Source organism: Corticium candelabrum, chromosome 13 (assembly GCF_963422355.1).
Source record: "Corticium candelabrum chromosome 13, ooCorCand1.1, whole genome shotgun sequence".
Taxonomy (NCBI): Eukaryota; Metazoa; Porifera; class Homoscleromorpha; order Homosclerophorida; family Plakinidae; genus Corticium; species Corticium candelabrum.
Genome location: NC_085097.1, coordinates 4,794,624 through 4,817,236, shown reverse-complemented (window position 1 = coordinate 4,817,236; position 22,613 = coordinate 4,794,624). Strand labels below are relative to the sequence as shown.

The following is a 22,613-nucleotide window of genomic DNA, read 5'->3' as shown; positions in this document are numbered from 1 at the left end:
ATTCTTCTCGGCTACACCCTAGTAGCAACGGCTATAGAATGCAACGACTGCATACCGAGAGTTAGTGAAGGACCTGGTCATTTATGTGCTACCGATATCGTAAGCAACGAGACATCTCTTTCGCTTACGTTTAACTTCCAACCGGATGACTACGACATCCTCTGTCTACTCTCGGAGGTTCGAGTCGCCACTGCAATAGGCGGAGTCGAGTTTCGACATGGATGCCAAATCTACTTTGACGACTCGACCTGGAAGATAGACGTGCAGCAACATTGTCAGTGCAGGTTCATGTGCATTGCACATGAACGTGCAGGTAAATATCTTTATCGTATTCCAGAACGTTTAAAGATAGTGAATCAGCTCGACTTCTTGCGTTTGCATGTAGGTAGATCTTGGAAAGGCGAGCCAATAGCTCGGCGTCAACTTATCGACACTACGAATGCTCTAGACGTCGTTAACATTCGACGACGGATTGTTTACCAGACCGAAAGTGAAGACAAATACAAATACGAAACGTTCTGCGGACTGTCGGGCTACGGTATGGCTCTGATACCTCGTCAGGAGACAAACGGTGCCAGTGATATATCTGGCAGCCTGAACGGCTACTGTCAGTTATCAGTTGACGAGGAATGGTGGAGGGGAGCTGCGTGGGCGAGAAGTGAAAGCTCGCAATGTCGCGATAGTAATTGGGATTGTCACTCATTTTGTAGCGTCAACTGCGCCTACGGTAAGAAGCTCGAGTTTTCCTTTGACAAGAATGTTGTTGTTCTTTCCTACTGCATTGGCTGTAAATGTCCTCACCTACGCACGGCTGCAGGCTCAGCCTGAGGCTGAAGTAGACGCGGGAAGAGAGTCTGGCTACGCGAGACTAGGCTATGCCCACACATTTCAGCTAGATTGCTAGACTTAGACGGTGTCCGCACTATAGATATGCTCTAAACAAATCTAAACTTGTCTAGTTGAGGGCGTCTGCACTTGGCTTTCTCACGTATACACGAGATCTGCGAAAACTGTTGTATTTTAATTAAACGTTGTAGCAACTCTCTCTTTTGTTCTTCGGACTGCCCGAAGCGTTTTCTTTTCATAAGAGCAGAATTAAGACCAAGAAGAGAGATGCACTGCAAATGCACTTGCAGCAGCCATCGTTAATTAACGGAACGCGCGTTATCATCACGTGATAGTTAAACATAAACAACTTGAATTAAGCTACCAGGTATACCTCTGAACAAGGTTTAGCGAAAGTTGTTTACTAAGCTGCCAAATTTTTTCAATGCTAATGCGAACACGCTCTTATTAAAATCAATTATTAATATAAATATATAAATATTAAGTAACATACGGGTTATTAGTGAACAAAGAGTCAGAATTTTTCAATTCTAATAACTACTAGACTGAAAGAAGAACTGGATAGTGTGTGCCTCCGCAACACGTCATTGGCCGTTTCTGCTAGTACCCGGATGTGGTCCGGAAAACAATAAGCGGATAATTTCGCGAGATCTATTAGAACAATAATGACTTGCTACTTCTTTATACATATGTAGATTTGGTAGAAATAATACGTTCTTTCACTACCGTAAATTACTACAAGCGCATGCACAGTCAGAATAAAAAATTGATGCGCGCTCTCCTGTCAAACAACTAATTTTCTTCTTTTAGCCTAACATGCTGCTTTTGATTTGTTATTTGTTTTGATTCGATTTTTTGTTGCTGTTGTTGTTGTTTTTGTTGATTCTTAGGGGCATGGAAGTTGTCATGATCATGTACTGATTCTTCTTACTTCCTTTTACTCTTTCATTTATCGTGATGGCTAAAGTTGTTAAAAAATAATAACTGATAACACAAAAACCATGCCAATCATAAACGTAGGACCAAAACAGGATAATCTTGTGCAACTTTGCTAGACATTTGAGACGGCACGAGGCAAGAACATTTTGGGGGCTATGGTCGTTCTGGCGCCACGATTCGAATTTCCTACGCTTTCGTTACAGTTGTAATATGGTCGTCGATTACAAGGCCCAAGGAGTCTATAGATCGACTACTAAGCCAATTTAGTGTAAGTGTAGCCTTCAACCCTAAGGGGGCCCGGTTTAAGAGCCCGACATCGAAACCGTGCATTATCGACTATGTTTCACTGTCGACCCTATCAATGCTTTTCTCTAATGCAGGCAATTTAAAATTTGGTGGACATTATAAGTCACTCACTTACTAAACTTTGAGCTTGGAATTGTCATACGGGCAACAGACAAGACTACCGCGGGAGAGTCTGGAGACGTGGCAAGTTCAGCGTACAGTATACGTGTATACAGTACGCACTTGTACTACACTGTAATGTACATATGTACTTACGTTACATAGTGATACGCGTTCTCCTACGCAATGGCGCTCTAGAATTGAGTGTTCAGGGAGTTTATTGCCAAAGTTACTCTCGGAGTCCCAAGACCTGATATGTCTGTGACCGAATCTTGGAGGTCCGGACGAGAGAGGTTCGAGTGTAACATAATTTGAAAAAATATATTAAGGCCAAAAGTGGCAGTTTTTGTGACGCAGACCAAAGTCAACTATTTTGAAAACCTGAGCAGCCATAACAGCACAGGCTGTGCGGTGTTCTACAGTCCTGTTACACTTCAGTATATAATACATCTTTATCAACTATTAATAAATTTATAGTTATTTTGTTTCCTAGTTAGGTATGCTGAGGATAAGAACATGAACGGTGACTACGGACTTATGATCACCCACTCGTTATACGAATCGGACTATCTGATTAAGTACTCCAATTCTCCATTTGGATGCAGTCTAGCTTACGTCAACATCCAACCGGATCTAAGTAAAAAGGATTTTGGCTGTACATTATTGGTAGTCGATAAATCTATTGGTAGTGGAACAACTGAATGGTGGTGGAAAATTGAAATCAATGGCTCCAATGGTACGGTGCGGTGTGGAGCTGTGTGCACGTGCGAAACCGGCTCGGATTACAATTGGGATTGCATAGTACCAGAGGATAACGGAGAAAAGTCAACCAAAAACCTGGAGCACAAAGACGTGGAGCAACCGCCGCGTCATCTTCTGCTTTTTGGTGCGTTCTCGGTCATTGTGGTTTGGATAATTAAAGTGTTACTCACAGGACGGAATGTAGCGTGACAGAGTGACCTGAATTTTTAAATTTGCAATCGTTTGCTGCTCCAGTTGTTTCGAATGTCAGAATTTGATGTTTTCAGCTCTATAGTTTACTGTGGTATACCAGCATTTGTCATTGCTTTGAAGACTAATATTGTAATAAAACAAAACAGGACACAAAGTGATTGCTGCAGTGATGGTGCATGCTGTTGTCTAACACGCGTAAACAACCAAAGATTTATACTACAGTGTGTCAAGATTTCTGCTTTTGCTGCTAGAAAGTTTGCTTGACAGTGGTAGACACATAACTGTCACGTGATTAATAGCAACCACAAGTGTCTATGCATATGTCTATGTGTTTGTTTGTTTGTGTGTGTGTGGTGGTGTGTGTGTGTGTGGTGTGTGTGTTTGTGTGTGTGTGCGTGTTTGTGTGTGTGTGTGTGTGTGTGTGTGTGTGTGTGTGTGTGTGTGTGTGTGTGTGTGTGTGTGTGTGTGTGTGTGTGTGTGTGTCTGTGTCTGTGTGTGTGTGTGTATGTGTCAGTGTTTTCCTACAATGCATTTTATGCATACGTCTATGCAAGATTTGCCTCCCTGTACGGAAGCCCGTTGTCTGAACCAGGTGTGCTTGTGTTACAAGTATTAAAGTCCGTTCCAAGAATGGAGAGCCAGAGGAAAATTTCCAGATCTAGCACCTACATAGTTGATTCGCATATCATTCAAAAGCACGTGATTAGAAGGGGCCAGACCTCAAAACAGAGCAATGCTATCTATCCTGATTAATGCTAGGACGTGTTTCCTGCCACTGGCACGCCTTATACACCCGCCTAGATGCTTGCAACAAAGAATACCAACAGGAGACACACGTGCTGTGACCCTAATTAGCCTTAGCTTCAAACGACGCTTCCCATGTGTTGCCCATTCTCTCAAAGGACTTTCACAGGTATAGATGACTGATTCAAACTGATTTTATTATATTTGGATAAATAAGATAATTATTAAGATCTTATTGTTGATAAGAGGCGCTCTGGTTATGGCTTGAAGTTACTTTCTGTTTCATGGATTTAATATTTGGTGAGGAAATGGACAAAGGGACAAGAAGTTGTTATAACCACAAACAATGCACATCTCACAGTTTATTCTTATGCTCAGTTTACATGGAAAGTTGAGATACTGAACTATAAGCAATTGGCTGGAATGACTTTCTCATACTAAGTGACTTGCAGGTTAACGTCCTGTGTGTGAGCACGCGTGTGAACGTTTGTCCAATATATTACCAAATCATTTTGGACAATCTGACTTTGAGCACCTTTACTATAAGAGTCTAGTGGCATCTCCTGCAGTTGGAGACATCCAGAATATTGCCTGCCTCGATCAGCCTTTGTAATGTAAAGTAAACTGAAGCATATGCATCATACGTGCTCTTCTAAAAATTCAATCCCATGTACAATCATACTCTGCTCACGTTGAAGACTCTATGTATAAGACACACAATTGTTTGTATGTGTTACATTTTAGGCAGTGTGATTCATTGATGAGATGCATACATACGTACAGACTGACGCTCAAATGTAGAGGCATAGAGACGGACAGGGAGAAACATGCATACAGACACACAACATGCCAATGCGCTCACATACACACGGACATATACGTACGCGCACACACCGTCTGCAGTACGCAACCATTTAACATAAGACAGAATCATTATCTTTCAAGGTTGTAGCAAATGAAAACATCTTTATTGCTCCCATTGAATAAACTTGATTATGTTAGTGCTAGCGTTACTAATGGGAAAGCATGACAATCAGTAGGCAAGTAAAAATTAGTGAATTAAGACAGCTACACAAACTAGCGCACTGCTGATCGTGACATAAAAAGCACTCCTCTTAACCTCAATTTTTGGTAGTTGCAAGTGACTTGTAATGGTCTGATTAGATGAGATAGTAGTATTACAATTTTTACAGACAAGGCAACAGAGTCTGTCTTAACTCCTACACACTTGTTTTGACAGAATGGAGCTATAGTTGTCACTGCAGCCTGATGTCCCAATCATTGTTGCGGAGCTTGTATGTCATGGTTGTTGACATTGATTCCTGCAATGAAGGCGAGGAGCTCACTAGCTAGAACGTGACTAAGAGACACGTCGTTCAAGACATAAGTCTTAGTTCAACCTACAGAGTGGCGCCAGGAAAGAAACAGGAAGCTATGTGAGGAGACCCCTAGGCTGCGACAACTGCAGCTCGGGATGACAGGCTGATCGCACAAGTCTGCAAGACGGCAGTAAAAAGTGAAAAGATGCATGGTGCAGACACCCCAAGGCAAGTCGGTCCGAAAGGAAGTCTCAGACAACACACGAGAGTGATAAATTCAATAGCGACAATCATGATCATTTGCATGGGTCAGGCCGAGACCAGCGCAAGTCATAAGGAATGGCAGCTATATCCACTGCACTGTGGAACTGCCAGCAAGGTCATGCACTCGCACATCTTCTGCGTTAATTAAATGTACTCGCGCTCGTGCGTCTGTACAACGCAAGTACGCCTTCATTGGGTTGTGGATAAAGAGCATTGACTTCCAAGCTAGGTCCAGATTTCTTCACGCTGAGAAATCACCAGGATTAGTCCGTGGAAGTGCTAAGTACCACGTGTACTAGTTCCGACGACGAGTTGCAAGTGCTTCTTCGACAAAAATCCAATAAACTAAGAATCTTACCGTTTGACTTAAAAAAGTCACGAAATACAAAAGCAAACGAAACAGCGTCAACACCTTTCCATAAAGGCAACATATAAACGAGAGCATTTTGCGACAAACATGCAGAGACAGTAACCAACACTCACGACTATTCTAAAAATTCCATGCTATGCGTCGACACCTGTGGAAGAAGGACATCCAGTTTCCAGAAAAGGAACAAAACAGCCTGTCCTCGCCGAATTCAGTGCAATTGTCCGAGCTCATGATTGTCGCCGAGAGATTGCAGACAATAGAGCTTTAGCTGCAGCGTTCGATGGGAACTCGCTACACCAAGCGTCGCGAACTCTGAGAGCGGTTGAAAGGGATTCTTCCCTTCTTTCCTCAAGCATATGCTTAATTGACTGGAATAGTTGCAATGCACAGCTGGATATGTCGTTGTCCGTACTCACAATCCACCAGTCTAGGCTTTCTTTCTCGTCTTCGAATCTCCCTGACTTCAAGACCCTGGCAAAACCGCTGTTTTCGGACACAATAACTGGTGTTCCGACAGATAAGGACTCTAAGGCGACGAGACCAAACCCTTCGTGTTTCGATGGCATCAAGAATACATCGGCACCTTTAAACTCGTCTCGTATAACCGTCATGTTTTTAATGAATGGCTTTGCATCAATCATCACCTTTTTACCCAGTGACTTCTCATGTTTACTCACAAATGCGTCTGCCTCGTCACCGTCTTTAAATCCGCGGATTACAAACCGTGCATCGTGACCATCAGGAACTCTTTCCAAATCTTTTCCATACAATTTCATTGCTTCAAGAGCGATGTAGAGGCCCTTGGACTGCATGGCTTCGGGTGTGTCAAGCCGTGACATAAACAGGCAACGCCTCGTGGCAGCAAGATTGGGTCTCGTGCTATAGCTGTCAGTCTCTTCCTCAGATAGGCTGGGGTCCAAGCACACAACTTCGACTTCTCGTCCTATTCGCCCTTGCCACAGATCTTGCAGCAATGGGCCTACAGCAGCAACAACGTCAGCCTGCTTCGCTAAACGTAATTGTTCAAGTTCTTTGTTATCGGCTTTGTTCGCTGCCCCTGCAGGGTTCTTCTCTCTTTCCAGACTCTGTGGATGCGCATGCAATATGTGAGCGGTCTTGTAGCGAATTTTGTTTTTATCGAGCAGTGACCGCAGAAATAGTAATTCACCAGTGTCAGGTACCCCCTGATGACACAACACAATAGTGGGCCTTACTTCAGACAAAATTTTGTTGTCTTCCTTGGCACTGATCAGGTCCACGTTCAATTTACGGGCATGTTCTTTTTCCTTCGCACGTAGATTTTCGTAGTCAGTGATCAAAACTGCTACCTTTTCAACGGTGTCTTCTTTGGCCAAAGAAGCGCAAAGGGTGCGATTAAATGTGGACACGCCCCCTTTGCTAGAAAACCATTCGTCACATATGGCAAGAACTGAATGCTTCGGTTGCTTTTCTAAAAAGAAAACAGAAGGAACATTAAGTAAACACAATACGAGCTGCTCGAGTATGTAAAGTAGAGAGTGCATGGTGCGGGGACTACGGAAAGTGACCTGTGTCAATGTTGACAACTGTAAACCTCTAGAAACTGGGAATCGGCCACATTTACCGTACTAGCTAGAATCCTCAGTATGATTGCTTGCGAGAAGTTTGCAAATTTCAAATATACCGTTGTAACGGGAACCATAGAAGACGTCAGGGCTAGACGCACGGATTCGTAACGCAAGGATGTACCCAACGCACGCACATGACTAGTACGAAAATTAGCACAAGAGCTCATACGTAAGAGCTCAAGTTACAACGACTGTTTGTTATGAGCCCTTAATAAGTCGTCGGGGGTAAAATACCCGGTTTGAAGGGCCAGTGGATTTTGTCTAATGGCTACGAAGAGCCCCAAAACTCTCTCTTGACAACAACAACGTAGTGTTCTAGCTGATGGTAGCAGTTCGTGCGTAGAAACATCCTCCGTATGTTATGGCAAACACCTAACAAGTGTTTCTTCTCCATGCCCTCCTGAAATCGCATGGCTAACTGTGTACATACGCGCTCGTTTTAGCCGCATCAACCGTGGTGCAAGCTTGCTGCTCATAGTGTCTACGAGCTCCTGCTCTTACTTGTTTTCTAATGTGCGCGCAGTTGCCTTCTAGCGGTAACTATACGAGGCAGTATATATTTTCGCAAACGTCAGACCCTGCTGCCTTCTTGCAGGTTAGCGACTTGCAGATTCAGCTAAACGGTCTCACCTGTGTGCCCCCTGAACAATCCGCCGTGCGACATTTGAATGCCCAACGTCAAACGGAGGTGGTACCATACCAGTCTAAGCCCGTCGCAAAGTGACATGCGAGAACGAAGCAAGAGAGCTTAGACTGGTGCGAGTCTCCGTAAGGTAAGCAAACTAGAAAGGGCGTATAGCCAATAGGGCGATGTCGTGGTGCTTTCTGGTATAGTTGCAAGGGTTTGGTATCCCAGTTTATGAAGGCACAGGGCCATTCCAACTTGTTGACAACAGCACGGCTACTGCCCTAATGGCTAACACATGACAAAGAGAAGCCAACGACAGCCATCATGTTGTAAAGGCCACGTATGGACAGGTTGTTGGTGGAGGAACTAGAACATAGCTTTTAGTTGCAAAGCTGAACCAAACTGTCTTCAATTTATCAACAAGCTACCCCTGCTGTCCTCATATTGTGAGACCTACAGCTGCATAATTGTGTCAACTTATTTGCCCTCGAAAGCAGGGGTCTACTGCTAGAAGCGAGGGCTTGGTGCTCGACGGGTCCCATGACGTACGGTGCTGTATTCTCATCAGTATAATATTACAGTCAGCACAGCCCTCAAGACAAAGCAGCGCAGCACATAAATTCTGCCCGTAGCTATTCCCAACATCTACCCTTAATTCCCGGTTTTCAGTCACTGCCAACGAACATTACAGCGGCAAAGGGAGCAATGCGTATGTGTGTTAGTGAACAAGCACTCAGTCTGTCTGCACTTTGGAAAATTGACGTTTAGGTCATACAAAATGTAATCACTTGGAGTTTCCCATCTTACATGCTTTGCCTCAATATTTATTTGCGCTTCACGTGATTGGTTTAACAAGTCTTTGCACCACTCAAGCTTACAGTGTGCATTCTTGTCCTCATATCTGCATTCTATGGTTGATTTGCGACTACATTTCCCTAAGGCTAAAAAACTGGCCACAACGTTGCCCATGACGTTGTAGCATGAAGGTACAATAATGATTGCCCTTTCTGTATCACCTATGCCACTGCAATGTTCAAACCTTGTCTCTGCAACAAAATTTCATTAAACTTTGGCACACTAAGAAATCAAGTCAACGTCAAAACGTACATCAACACTTGCAGATACCGTGAACCTGCATGTGTCGGCATCACGCTTCATACCCCTGCAAGGACATTTTCCAAGCAGTAAGTCAAGAAAAAGTGTAGAAAGGAAACATATGTGTGTGTGTGTGTGTGTGTGTGTGTGTGTGTGTGTGTGTGTGTGTGTGTGTGTGTGTGTGTGTGTGTGTGTGTGTGTGTGTGTGTGTGTGTGTGTGTGTGTGTCTTGGCTGCCTTACTATAGAGGTGCAGCGGGGTTTTTAACCCCAACTGGGCGCCCACCAACACGGTGAGAAGGTCAAAGTGAGGTACATGCTTCTGTGAAGTCCATCCGGCGAACTGACAGCTGATAAGCCAGTCAACTGCGAATTGCGGTGATGTTGACTCCAACACAGGGGACCTGGATTATCTGGGTAAGGCCTAAATTTTACTGACGACAATCACCTTGTCAGCTTACAGAAGCTTCCCATACGAGAGAAACAAGTCTTTTCTCACGTACAACATAGAAACATGAGAAGGTCAGACATGTTTCTGCATTACTGTGTCGCCAGTGGGATTGAACCCGGTCGGTGTGGACTAACAAACCAGAGTGCTAACCACTCGACCAAACTGGCCATATATATATATATACTTCGATGTGTCGGTGAGGAACTCACTGCAGCCCACTTGGTGGAAAGTGCACACCATGCAGGGTACGCTGCTGAAGCAGGCGAAATGGAGAAGGACACTAAGTATGAGTCCTCGGTAGCAGCTGCTGGAGGAAAGTTCTATCCACTCATTGTTGAATCGTTGGCTCTCTGGTCGCCCAACAGCCTTCAGATTCTAAAATCAATAGCTAGACGAACGAGTTTTTTCTGCAACCGTTCTGTTAGTGAAGCAGTGCTAAACTTGCATTAACAACTTTCAATTAAGCTGTGGCAGTACAACGCCAAGTTAGTGTTAGCTAGACTTAATTTGGACACTTTTCCTGACAGGTTCTGGGGCTTTTGATTACGGTTATGTATTCAAATTTATGTAAGCTTGGTATATATATACATATATATATATATATATATATATATATATATATATACATATATATATATATATATATATATATATACATATATATAACATGTATGAATATATCATCCATACACAATCACACATGTATATGTATATGTATATTATCAACGTATACGCAGAATACATATATATATATATATATATATATATATATATATATATATATATATATATATTATTTGTATATTTATGTATTTATATATATTTATATATGTATATATATATGTATATATATATGTATGTGTGTGTGTGTGTGTGTGTGTGTGTGTGTGTGTGTGTGTGTGTGTGTGTGTGTGTGTGTGTGTGTGTGTGTGTATATATATATATAAACCCACCTACGTGGGTATCTAACACACAATATCCAAAAACATGTCTGTACATGTATATATATATATATATATATATATATATATGTATGTATATGTATGTATGTATGTATGTATGTATAATCAAACAGCACATAGAACAAAAATTGAAAAGTACAATCTAAAGGTCTGCAACATCCTGATCAGTAATTCCTAAATAAATCCCGATCATACTTGCATTACAATTCCATATCGCAACAGATAACTGTTCATTAGTAACAACTTTACAGGTGCTGATACTGCTACGTAACGCACCTCTTTTAGCAATAGTCTTAAACAATTGTGTAAAGCTGCACCTTCTAGAATAAAAGTGAGCTAGTTCGATGTACAGCATCTATCGCTGTTCTTACACATACTGCTATCAACATTACGAGGCATACTAAGATATAAGTTAAGAGGTGCAGTAGTCCCTCGCTACTCTGAACAGCTCTATCACTTTCACCATCTATAGCTAGCCGTTCGAACTAGCGAGTTGGTTCCAATTATCAAAACATGTACTCGTGATTTTAGCGACCCTTAGGTTATGTGGCCATGTATTTCAGTAGGTTTAGGGTAAGCCAGGTGAACAGAAGAGCTGCAACAAATGCTGTGTACGTAAGCGTACAACTAAGTACCTAAAGGCGCAAGCGTACCGTAACGCTCCGCCCAGGAACACTTGAAAATTCTGAGATAATTCAAAGGTTTGTATAGCAGCAATTGCTGATGTGCTTGTAATGTGTGTCTGTGGCACCGTTGCTTTTGCGGGATACGGAGCTGAAGAAAACCCTCAAGTTGTAATGCATGCATGTTCAGTCTACATCTCTATCTGGAGGACACTAGAAACTTGACCGACGTGGCGTCGTCTGGCGAAGCTAGTGTAAGTAGTAAACAATAAGAATTCCTTCAAGACCATAATACATGGCATGCAGTCTTCATGAAGGAACGAGACGTGCGGTACGTGAGATTCCCCGTATGAGCAGCAACAGCCAGTGTCAAAGTGAATGCACGAAGGAAGACATTTCAAGCGCTCAAATTCTAGCATCTCAAAGGTCCAAGTCTACAATGTCTTAGAAGTAAATTAGAACGCCGTGCGATCAGCGGCTACGGAGAACCCTGAACAATTTTAAATAATTCACTCTGCAAGTGGGCATTTGCGAAGCGTGACCATTTAACTTGGACTCTAACCTGTACTCAAAGGCTGTTTATGAGTCATGCCACCAGCGCCATTACAGTCTCTCGCCTTCTCCTCTTGTAATTTCACGCCTGTCGATGTCTTTCCAGCTTGAAATTCTACACGTTTGCCCAGTGGAGGCGCAGGGTTCCGATTCTGTTTGGACAGCCTTGCATAGAGAGCCTGAAAACCCGGCTCATTTATCATTTCACCATCATGAGCAAGGTTGATGCTGTAGTGTTGAGACCCTTTTAGGCAAGATGGCAACCACTTCGTGTTCACCCCATCAAGAAACACGGGAATGAACTTGTCTGCTTGTTGGTCGTCCGTCAGTAGACTATAGATGACTTTGGCTTTAAATCCCGAAGTGCTGTCATCCTAGATGAAAGACACGATAGAAAACAGAATAATAGAAGAGAAAAGAGAGAAATACACAAAGAACAGAAGAATAGGAGGAGAAACATGAAGAGAGCGCATGCTCAAACGGCAGCAAGATATGTAGACGACAAAGTGAAATCAGTCCCATATAAAGCAAGCAACTGTTACAAGGACGTGGGCAGCAGCCATCAGGCAAGCACTCCAACCTGACGAATCACTTACTGTTATCATTTCCTTTACATCGATCAACATACTGATTCCCATATAGAGAAGCGTACAAAGAATTATAAGTTCTTCCTTAGTTCAGTCATGCTGTAATTTGTCACGTATTCCAAATCCACCTCTTGACTTGAAACTGGAGAATATGCACTGTGCAGTGACGAATCCAAACGGGGGCACCTTCAACAGCCCCTTCGACCTAAGCCGTGGCCACCTTCTGACAGAACTGAGAAAAGGACCGTACTACACACAACAACTGATGTAGAGCCTTAGCTGTTGTCTATAATCTATAACTAAACATTATTATATAACAAAGCCTACAGAAATGTACGTCTTGATTCATTGGGCGCAAAAGGAGCGTCGGTAGCTTAAGTTGAACACGCACAGAACGGAATTTGACATCACAGACAAGAAGAATTTGCAGCAACAGATCCTCATTGGGTTGCAGAGAGCACCAGATGCGAAAAGATGGGTGCCTGAAACTAGTGCTTTCGTGAGTACTTGACAGCCCCCGATGTGAAGACTGAAGGAATGAATTGCAAGTGAGTACAGGTCGCAAAAGTGACCGCTGAAGATCAAAGCGGCATGGCAGTTCAAGCAGTTTCTCTAGCAGATTTCGTTAATACGTTCTTTGTTGAGTTGCAGAGCCACCCGATTAAGACGAGCAAGACGATCATGAGTGTATTAATTTTAGTAAAAAATCTAATAAGTAATTCATCGTGGTGAGTTTTGGTTGGTCTTCGTACAAGAGCATCTAATGCCACGTCCACTTGTCAATTGTTGGGCCTCCTCCTTTATTAAATCCTGGATCCGAATCCACCGCTGGCAAAAGTATAACTATGAAAATATCCAGACCCGTAGACGCTGGACTGTCCTCTTTGTTTCGTCTGCGGACCTCTTGCAGCAAAACCAGAGAGTACATGGTGCTGAGAAGCAGGTCGCAAATTAGCAGGGTGACCACTAACACGGACAGAAGAAGAAAAGATCTTTAGATTTTTATTGGCTCGAACAATGTCTTGTAGCAAATAGGGTTCGATCCATTGATGGAACTGTGAGTAACCTTTAAGACGTAAGTTAACAGTTAAAAAATCTAGGAGCCACCCCGGTAGTTTCTACAATCTTTAGTATGGCCGCACGAAAAACAGAGCTTAATTAAAACACAGCACGCTTTTAGCTGCAAGGTATAACCGTCGCGTAGCCGGAACTATACCAACTATGTTGGGGTATGCCCCCTCCCTGTTCCACTAACAGCCTACGCGCATATACACGTGTCATGCGAGTACGATTTGGTGGAGTACTCGAACGGGCTCTGATCAGCCAATCACGAACACGCATGTGATGTCTGATTCCATGAAGTCCTCCCGACAAGTTGCTATTGGCTTTTGCAGTAACTGTAGCGTGAAATTTTTATATGACTACAAGACTGCAGATCAGTCATTCGTGACAAACTTCCATTGATCTACCGTTATAGCAACCAGACTAATTAACGAAAAATTAGTCCACGAGCGAGCGGCTGCTTGTACAAGAACAGTGCGGCGCTTGTAAGTCTTGATTAATACCAGAATTCGTGCGGTCTGTCGTGTAGGTAAATCTCAAACAGCAGATTACACGCCCAGTTTCTTCCCTCTCCTTGTCACACCACTGCTGGATCCAGAGGGGTTTCCACGGTTTCCGCGGAAACCTCCTTTGCAGATCGACGCTCGATGCTGAATGTCGCAAGTCTTAGTTTGGTGCAAGACTCCATCCAGTAGCATCCGAGGCGGGTGAAGCTTTCATTAATGCTTGCTGACTATGTTTACAATCACCTGTGAACCACATGTTGTAAGAAACTCATTGAGTGATCCTTGTTACATCGGTGTTTGTTTTTAATAGTCTCGTGGCTAAATCGCTATGAAAGGCATAGCGAATCCTCACACTCAACTGGGCGCTCACCGACCCGGTGAAAAGATCCCAAGTTGGGTACATGTTTCTTTTTAGTCTACGGCTATCAATGACAGCAGAACTTACTTCGCCGGCCAAACTGCGCATAACGGAAACATCGACTCCAGCATCGGGGACCCGGATAATCCTGGTGAGTCCTGCATTTTACTTGCCAACAATCACCTCGCCAGACCACAGAACCTTCCCACAAGACAGAAACAAGTATTTCTTATCTACGGCCATAGAAACATGAAATGATAAAGTAACAGAAAAACTTCTTTGTTACTGTCGCCAGCGGGATATGAACCCTCGGTCGCAATGGACTAGCAAACAAGACTGTTGACCATTCGATCATCTGGTGTTACAAGAATGGTGTTGGGTTCAACTATTTGGAAGAACTTATATTCATATTTGCGCAACAGTCAAGACATGTCCACTGTTGTCAATTTTGGATACCCCTTATTCATGTTCTTGCATCCGCCAGTGCGCACTGACTTCTGCGAACAGTGCAATGAGAGAATATCGCTAAAATCTTACTAGAACAGGAATAGCGGGACTGGTCCAAGTCCGGTGTTCGTCCAATCAACAATTGAAATCTCGACTTCCACCAGATGCACAATGCCGCTTCCTTCCGGTTACAGTAGCTGATTAAATAAACATGTTTATTTCATCATTGATTAACGCAGGTCTTCATGACTGAAAAAGTTTGCCCTGATTCAAACATATGACGTTGCTTGATTCAGAAGTTGTCACTGAGCAAGTGGGGGAAGCGACGTTTGCCATACGACAATCTGTTCTTCTGAAAGCTAAGTTCTTTTCAGAAAAAGTCAGCCTGGGAAGAATGGAGAGGAGATATTGTTCAGAAGCGAGTGTTGTCAATGCTATCCCAGGCTTCACTAATACATCCTCGCAATGTAATGTTTTGACATCTATATCTATGAACGCTACTCTCGAACGAAGATTTTGGCATGGGAAGTACAAAAAGTAACCCAGCTTTCTTCAGCAGAGGCGTTACCTAATGGAAAGACGAAACGACTGACTTCAGAAAGCACCAAGCAAGTGACAGCCACAGCAAAACGAATGAAGCACTTGTTCCTCTGACAATGCAAGTCCCAGAGAAGAGAAGGCAACTAATAGAACATGTTCGTGAGAAATTTACAGAACATTAGGTTTCTTGCTCTACATGGTCTGCCCAAGAGAAGTGACGATGACGATGCTGACAGTAACTTCCTTCAGCTCTTGCAAAGTCAAAGCGTCAACTTCCCTGAGATCAAAACATGGCTCATGGAAAAAATGAACAATTATACTTCACATGAAATTCAAACAAATGTATGCATATCATGCCACTCAACATCTTTCGACAAGGAGTTCATGATATTTCGGATGCTGCCAGGGTGCGTGTCTTCTAAAAGCGTAAGCGTGTTGTTCCCATAATCGATGAACAACTCAGAATCGTAAAACAGGATTAGGAGTATAAAAATGCTGAATAAGATTCGTACAGCTGCCCTGTTGGCCATTTTGTAGCTGCTCTCATGCTGTAACGTATACTCGACGTGAGCCATGAGCGAGAAGGAGAACTGGGAACGAGTCTAGCTGGAGCCGGGTGTCGCATGGCTTGAACATCAACTAGAATTTTCTCCATTAAGCTTGTGGTCACAATACATTCACATTACCCTTCATATTGCCATTATCTTGGTCACACTAGCCCAAAAGCTGATGTGAATGAGGATGTGAATGGCAATGTCAATGGGGATGTCAACGTGGGATGAGAGCGCCATTGTCATCCACATTACCATTGTCTCCAACCCACCACGTACGCAATCTCCCACAATAACACCCACATCTGAGACAAGCCTTTTGAGGTTTGGAAGAACAGACCTCACCTCAGTCTTACTTGCTTGTTCTACAGATCGACTGCGTGTTCGTATTGAGTCGCTTCTTTGACGCAGAATGACTGAGAGAGAAGCGTCAGCAGGAAGTGCATCAAGCTCAAAGCGAAGACAGAAAGCCAGCTGGCCTGTCGATGCGGAGAAAAAATTAATCGAAGTCTGGGAAGAAGTTCTGACGCATTTCACTCGTGCCACGGTAAAAAAGAAGGCAAAGGCGCAAAGGGCCGCGGACCCGCTGAACCAGTATGCAAGACGGGAACATCTGGGGACGTCTTACACAGCAGACGAGGTCCTGGCAAAAGTGAACAATACGAGCGCAAAGGCAAGAAAATTTTGTGCACAATACCAACTTCCAAGGGAGACGGGTAGACTTGTGGATGACGAAGACGTGGGTATCGACGTGAAAGCAGCAATACTGGCCTGGCCTAATTTTCATGTCTTTTTGGATGTTTTAAAGAAACGTCCAACTGTGGTCCCTGGTGTGGCAGATGATGCAAGCGAAGCTGTTGCTACTCAGATGCCAATGAAACGTCTTCAGATGCCTCAATGATTCGAGACTCTTCTCGCCTTTCTGTGGCTTCCTCCCACCATTCGGACCCACCCTCTAGACCAGAAACACCTGCCCAAGCGCGGGAGTGACAGTGATGTCACCAGGATTGACATGCAACCACTAAGAAAGAAGAGAAAGCATCATGACCTAGCTCCCAGAGTCATCAGTACCCAACCAGTTTTCCTTGAGAAGATTGGGCAGCAGCAAGAACAAATGCAACAGAAACAATTCCAGCATGAGCTGCACATGCAAAGGATACTGCAGGAAAACGAGGATAAAAGAGAGGAGTCTCGCCGAAAATTTGAGCATGAGCTCAAGCAAAGGGAGGAAGAAGCTCGGGCAAGAATGGAAAGGGATCGACAACAACATCAGCTAATGATGATGCAGAATCAAATGCAGTTCCAGGCAGAGCTGATGAAACGTCTATTACATGACATAAAAGACCAGTAGTTTATCTGACTACTCTATTGTAGACCAGTCAGTCCCTTGTTCAATTTTTCTGTTACTGTGGGAAGCTCCTTCGCACAGTGAGTAGATGGATTGACTGACATCCATTTCTGTGCTATTGGTGAAAACATATCAGCAATGTAGGTAAGTAGAATGACTTAATACTACAAAAACTTGAAGTTGTTTGTCAATCAGTAATATATATACAACGTTGCCTGTTTACATAGTGTCTTAATTGTAGTACCTACATCCTTATACAAAGTGAAGGTTGCACGTGTAAAGTAACTATCTGAAAAATTGCGCATTAATCCAATCAGCAAGAACATTCTAACTTGTCTTCCTGCAGCTAGGAGGTCAGGGTCATCGTCAACATCATGATCATCCTGAAAAGCATCTGGATCTGGCAGTACACCCCCTTCAAATGGGCACTGATATCTTTCACAGATATTATTCAATCTCCAGCATACTGTCTCTATTATTCCTGCAAAAGTCGGATCATTCAGCATATTCGAAGAACAAATTTCTCCCCCTTGAGTCTACCAAACGCCTGTGCAACAAATCTCCTAGTTCGGATTACTGCATAATTGAAACTCTTTTGTCGAGCAGTGAGTGACTTCACAACAGTAGGACTGAGAGGGAATGCAGAGTCAGTCACCAGAAATGGTCGAACTTCTTGACCATTGATAAGCTTAGCATGAGCAACGTGGAGCCATTTACCAGAATCTATCTTTCTTTTCAGGCTGCTCTTCCTGAATGGAAGTGAGTCTCCAACTGACCCAGGTCTACCAGAGTTGACAGAGACAAAAAATTCCCCTTGCATCAACGCATCCTAATATAATAATAGCATGAAACCGTTTATAACAGAAGTAAGAGTCAACATATGCCACGGGTTTATTAATTCTCATAAATGTTTCATCAAGAGCACCTGCACATTGTGGCAAATGGCAAAGAGCTTGGGAATCACAAAGAACTTGGGACAGTTCATTACCCGTAGGAAAGTGGATTGATGATTGCACCATGTGTTGACAAAGCACTCCAATGCCTTCATGAACAATTGCAACTGCAGTAGATTTTACAACTCCGTGAATATCTGCCACAGTCGAGAAAGGAGGAGAATGGGCAAGCCGATGCAAAACAATTGCCATTCTTTTCTCTGGGATGATGGCTTTGCGTAGTCCTGTGTCTTGACGACGAAGATGATGACGTACAAATGACAAACAGTACAGAAAACTCTTTTGGGCATCCTGAAATATGCAGCATACTGGCTGTCTTCCCAGTCTGGATATCTCCTAGGGGCGGATGCAGGAAAAAGTTTGGGGTGTCCCAATGTCGACATCAATATAAAGAAACCGGGATTCTTGCCTTCGCTCCACTTTGGATTCCTGAATTGACTCTTAATCGACTGGAACTGGGGGTGTCCGGTTCACCGTGGGACAGCCCCTAGATCCGCCCCTGTCTCCTGCCAACTTCCGTCCAAGTGTCCTGTACCTCAGACTCTCAAAATCCTGTCCTACACGGAGCACACCGAAACCGCCGCTCCATTCTCAGTTTTCCCAGTTGTTGGAGGATCAGTGTGGATGAAGCTGGATTCCTGAACATGTGGGAAGCCACTGAAACTCACCTGCACTTGAGAGAAACGAAGGCTCTGTGGCTTCTGAAAGGAATGTGTTGAGAAGCCTCAGGAGGAGAAACTGCAAGACGGCTTTGTGGGAGCAACAGCAATACGAAGAAGGCAGCTTTTCGTTGGCGAGAGTTCATGATTTGCAAGCCACAACAATGGGATACTGCGCACTACGCAAGGTGTGACCACTCATTCACATCACCATTATGATAATGAGATGTGAAGGGTGATGTGAAAGGCAAAGCTAATGTAGTGTGACCACGGCCTTATAGACATCCATGCTAAGCGACTAGGATCAATTACAATCTGTACATGGGTGCAGTCTCAGTAGCAATCATCTCTTACTATCTCAAAGAGTACTCTTCTTAGAATAATACAGTTTGTACATACGAACAGATCAAGAATTTGATCTTTTGTTCAAGGTAGTCAAGAATGACCCACACTTTGACTGCGACCGCTTCGATACTTGTCAACCTTCGCTACCAAGAAGGAGAATGGCAGCAAGGCACTGTGAAACGGGTGACGGGGATGGATGCTACTGTCCTACTGTCCCTATATTACTTCGATGACACTATTTAGAGGTAATAGATCTGGTTGTCTGCAGAATCAAAGATCGTTTTGACCATCCTGGGTACGCCATCTATCAAACTTCCAAAGAATTGATCTTGAAAGCAGCAAACGTCAAGATTATTCTCTCAAGCTGCAGGAAGTCTTTTGCATTCTACAGGAATGACTGTGATGAAAGAGGTCTTTGCACACAATTACAACTCATCAGTAAACATTTCTGTGGAAAATTCTTGCTCAATGGACCAATGACTTTGCCGGAAGTTTTCAGTTTTCTGAGGAGATTGTTAGATGGTCAACATTTCTTCTTCAAAGAAGTGTGCAATGTAGCCCCATTCGGACCCTCTTATGCCTGCAACTAATGCAACTATAGTATTTTGCGTTCAATTATCCGAATCCGGCGTTCATGGCCATCTAGAGCCTTCACCGTCAGAACACGTTAAAGAGAATTCAGGCAACAAACGGGCGCTATCACCTCGGTGGCTCCGTCGGCAAGATGTGTAACGCAGTTGCTGTCTAGCAGGTGATAGAGTCTGACTTTCCGTAGGCACAACAGCGCCATGCATGTTGGCTGAGGCTACGCTTTCACGACCTGCAAGCAATACTCGATTGAATTCCGACAACATCTGTATGGCGGAAGTCTGATGAGATGCTTGTCGTCAGCTGTGGCCATAACCACTCGCTGCTTCACACTTCGATGACAAGGTGCGTTATGAAAGAAATGTGCGCGGTTTATAGCTAGACTATTAGGAGTCTTAGTGAATGGGACTGAACAAACTAAACCGTCTGAACAAACTACCTCGGATGATTGAACGTCTGAATCGGATAATTGAACGAGGAATTTGGATAATTAAACGCATCAATACTATAGTGAGACGGCATTCTCTGCAATGAAGAGACTGAAGGGTTAACAGAAGAGTGAATGGGACTCCGAGCTTAATACAGCAACAGAAGTTGACAGCTAGACTTACCGTCACTTAGTACCAACCTCGTTAGTCGTCCCTCCACGTTTAATCCACGCAGAGTATGCCTCCGAAAATACCATGAGGACCCAGTCGCACTTTTCAATATTGTCCTCGAACCACTGGGCCCAGTTACTGGGAGGTTCGTCCTCCACGTATTGATCAAGCACTGTAGATAGGCCATACTCGCATAGCTTTTCCGACAACTGCTGGACATGGCCTCTGTGCTCCGCTCTCTCTTTTTCACTTTTATGCTGAGTGCTGGGATATTGGGAGTACGTGAAAAACACAGTCACCTCTTTATCCGAGACGGCCATCGCAGTTCAGTGTCCCGGATAAAGAAATGTGGTTTGGTCTGTTAGTGTTGTTGTTGACATGCCACTCAAACCAGAGACAATAAGACTAGCGGGGTGTGCAAAGCGCACTAATGCCTCGTTGCATGGCATTCCGCGTCACCCTAGACTGTAGGGACTTTTAAAGTGCTGTTCACGTGTAGCTGGGTAATGTATGCAACTGACTACGCCCAGAAGTGGGCAGAGATGAGGTTTATACTATCAAAGATTTATACTACACTGTGTCAAGACTTCTGCTTTTGCTGCTAGAAAGTTTGCTTTACAGTGGTAGGGTAGATGTACCTAATTGTGGACACTCCCCGGTAATTTGAGTTACAATCGTTGTTTTCTCTGGTAGCCTGCACGAAGAGACAGTGAAACATGTCCGATATACGCAGCAATGTCTAGGCTTCGTAACGGTACCTGTACGACTAGAATCGCACAACGTCAGCTAGCGCATTAGCACAATATACGGGATAACGTCTGCAAACAGCCTGGACGCGGGTTGTATCCTAATTGTGGACACTTTTTCTCCGTTACAGAAAGCGACCGAGTCTGAGTAACAGCTGGATTAGATACCTGAATGGTTGCCTCGCAAGCTGGTATTTTGGGCCGCAATCAAAACCATGTTCTGTGGTGTATCACCTCTGTCTAAAATGGCGTCGTGCCTTTCAAATTTTGCAGAAACCAAGTGTTCTGTCTACGATACAATGCAGGAGACGATCAATCATGTTTAGATGAACGTCTGAACTGTAAACTGTGGTTCTAGCATCTTTTTGTGTTGCTGGTGGAGCTGATTATTGATATCAGACAAGGTAGTTTTGACCTTCCACCTATCCTAAGTGAGTTTGTAGGTTTTCAAATTGTGTCTTATTGTTGCCAGATCTAGTAACAGTGAAGACAGTCAAATTCTGACTGGATTACGAATGTCGCTGATATTGACATTCCACCTACTTTGTTCGTTCTCATTTCATACCCTATTGTGGCCAGATGTAGTAACAGTGAAAACAGCTAGATTGTCAGTGGATTAATGATGTCTAGATCTAGTATGAGTGAAGATATTCAGGTGTTTACTGGACTGGAATTACACATTCGCTCCATGCACTTAGTGCGCTTCTCTAGCACGTTACAAGTCAACGTAATTAGGTTCAAAACTTTACCAAGGTACTCGATAATTGCTTAACTAACGTCAGGGCATTTTCATGATCCAACAAAAGATCGATTCGTGTACATCGAATTTGTGGACGTGATGGAAGGAACCTTGTACGTGCTAACAGTTTCGCAGGTGAATCGTCGTGATACACCACAGAACATGGTTTTGATTACGGCCCAAAATACCAGCTTGTGCGGCAATCATTCAGGTATCTAGTCTAGCTGTTACTCAGACCCAGTCGCTTTCTGTGGCGGAGAAAAACATGTCCACAATTAGGATACACCCCCGTTTGGGCTGTCCACAGACGTTATCCCGTATATTGTGCTAGTGCGCTAGCAGACGTTGTGCGATTCTAATCGTACAGGTATTGTTCCAGAGCTTAGACATTGGTGCTTACATCGGACATGTTTCCCTCTCTCTCCGTTGCAGGTTACCAGAGAAACAGCGCTCGTAACTCAAATTACCGGGGAGTGTCTACAATTAGGAACACCTACCCTAGACACGTGACTGTCACGTGATTAATAGCAACTACAAGTGTCTATGCATATGTCTATGTTTTTGTTTGTTTGTTTGTGTGTGTGTCTGTGTGTGTGTGTGTGTGTGTGTGTGTGTGTGTGTGTGTGTGTGTGTGTGTGTGTGTGTGTGTGTCAGTGTTTTCCTACAATACATTTTATGCATATGTCATGCAAGTTTTGCCTCCCTGTACGCAAGCCCGTTGTCTGAACCAGGTGTGCTTGTGTTACAAGTATTAAAGTCCGTTCCAAGAATGGAGAGCCAGAGGAAAATTTCCAGATTTAGCACCTACATAGTTGATTCGCATATCAT

The 22,613-nt window shown here is 43.7% G+C and overlaps 2 protein-coding genes across 2 annotated transcripts in view; one reads left to right on the top strand and one right to left on the bottom strand.

Moving 5' to 3' along the window:
* The window catches only part of LOC134188976 (uncharacterized), a 3,383-nt gene extending 87 nt beyond the window's left edge, over positions 1–3,296 (top strand). Inside the window, exons 1-3 of the mRNA XM_062657193.1 lie at positions 1–313; positions 386–727; positions 2,684–3,296. The exon at positions 1–313 is cut by the window's left edge and continues 87 nt beyond it. Coding sequence (XP_062513177.1) covers positions 1–313; positions 386–727; positions 2,684–3,141 — 1,113 coding nt within the window. The 3' untranslated portion in view covers positions 3,142–3,296. The remainder of the gene's footprint in view (positions 314–385; positions 728–2,683) is intronic.
* Positions 3,297–5,801: 2,505 nt separating this feature from the next.
* LOC134188555 (uncharacterized) lies at positions 5,802–20,620 on the bottom strand. The gene is made up of 3 exons (XM_062656721.1): positions 20,330–20,620; positions 11,768–12,131; positions 5,802–7,291 (listed from the first exon to the last, which is right to left on the bottom strand). Exons 1-3 carry the CDS (start codon positions 20,618–20,620, stop codon positions 6,069–6,071), a joined length of 1,878 nt encoding a protein of 625 aa, XP_062512705.1. The 3' UTR covers positions 5,802–6,068.
* Positions 20,621–22,613: the final 1,993 nt, after the last annotated feature.

Excerpts from the sequence above, each read along its gene's own strand:
- LOC134188555 (XM_062656721.1), bottom strand. The coding sequence starts at position 20,620 with ATGGCCGTCTCGGATAAAGAGGTGACTGTGTTTTTCACGTACTCCCAA. Across the intron at positions 12,132-20,329 it reads GTGGAGGGACGACTAACGAG|GATGACAGCACTTCGGGATT; the intron begins GTTGGTACTAAG and ends TCTTTCATCTAG. Across the intron at positions 7,292-11,767 it reads TAAACAGCCTTTGAGTACAG|AAAAGCAACCGAAGCATTCA; the intron begins GTTAGAGTCCAA and ends TTTTCTTTTTAG.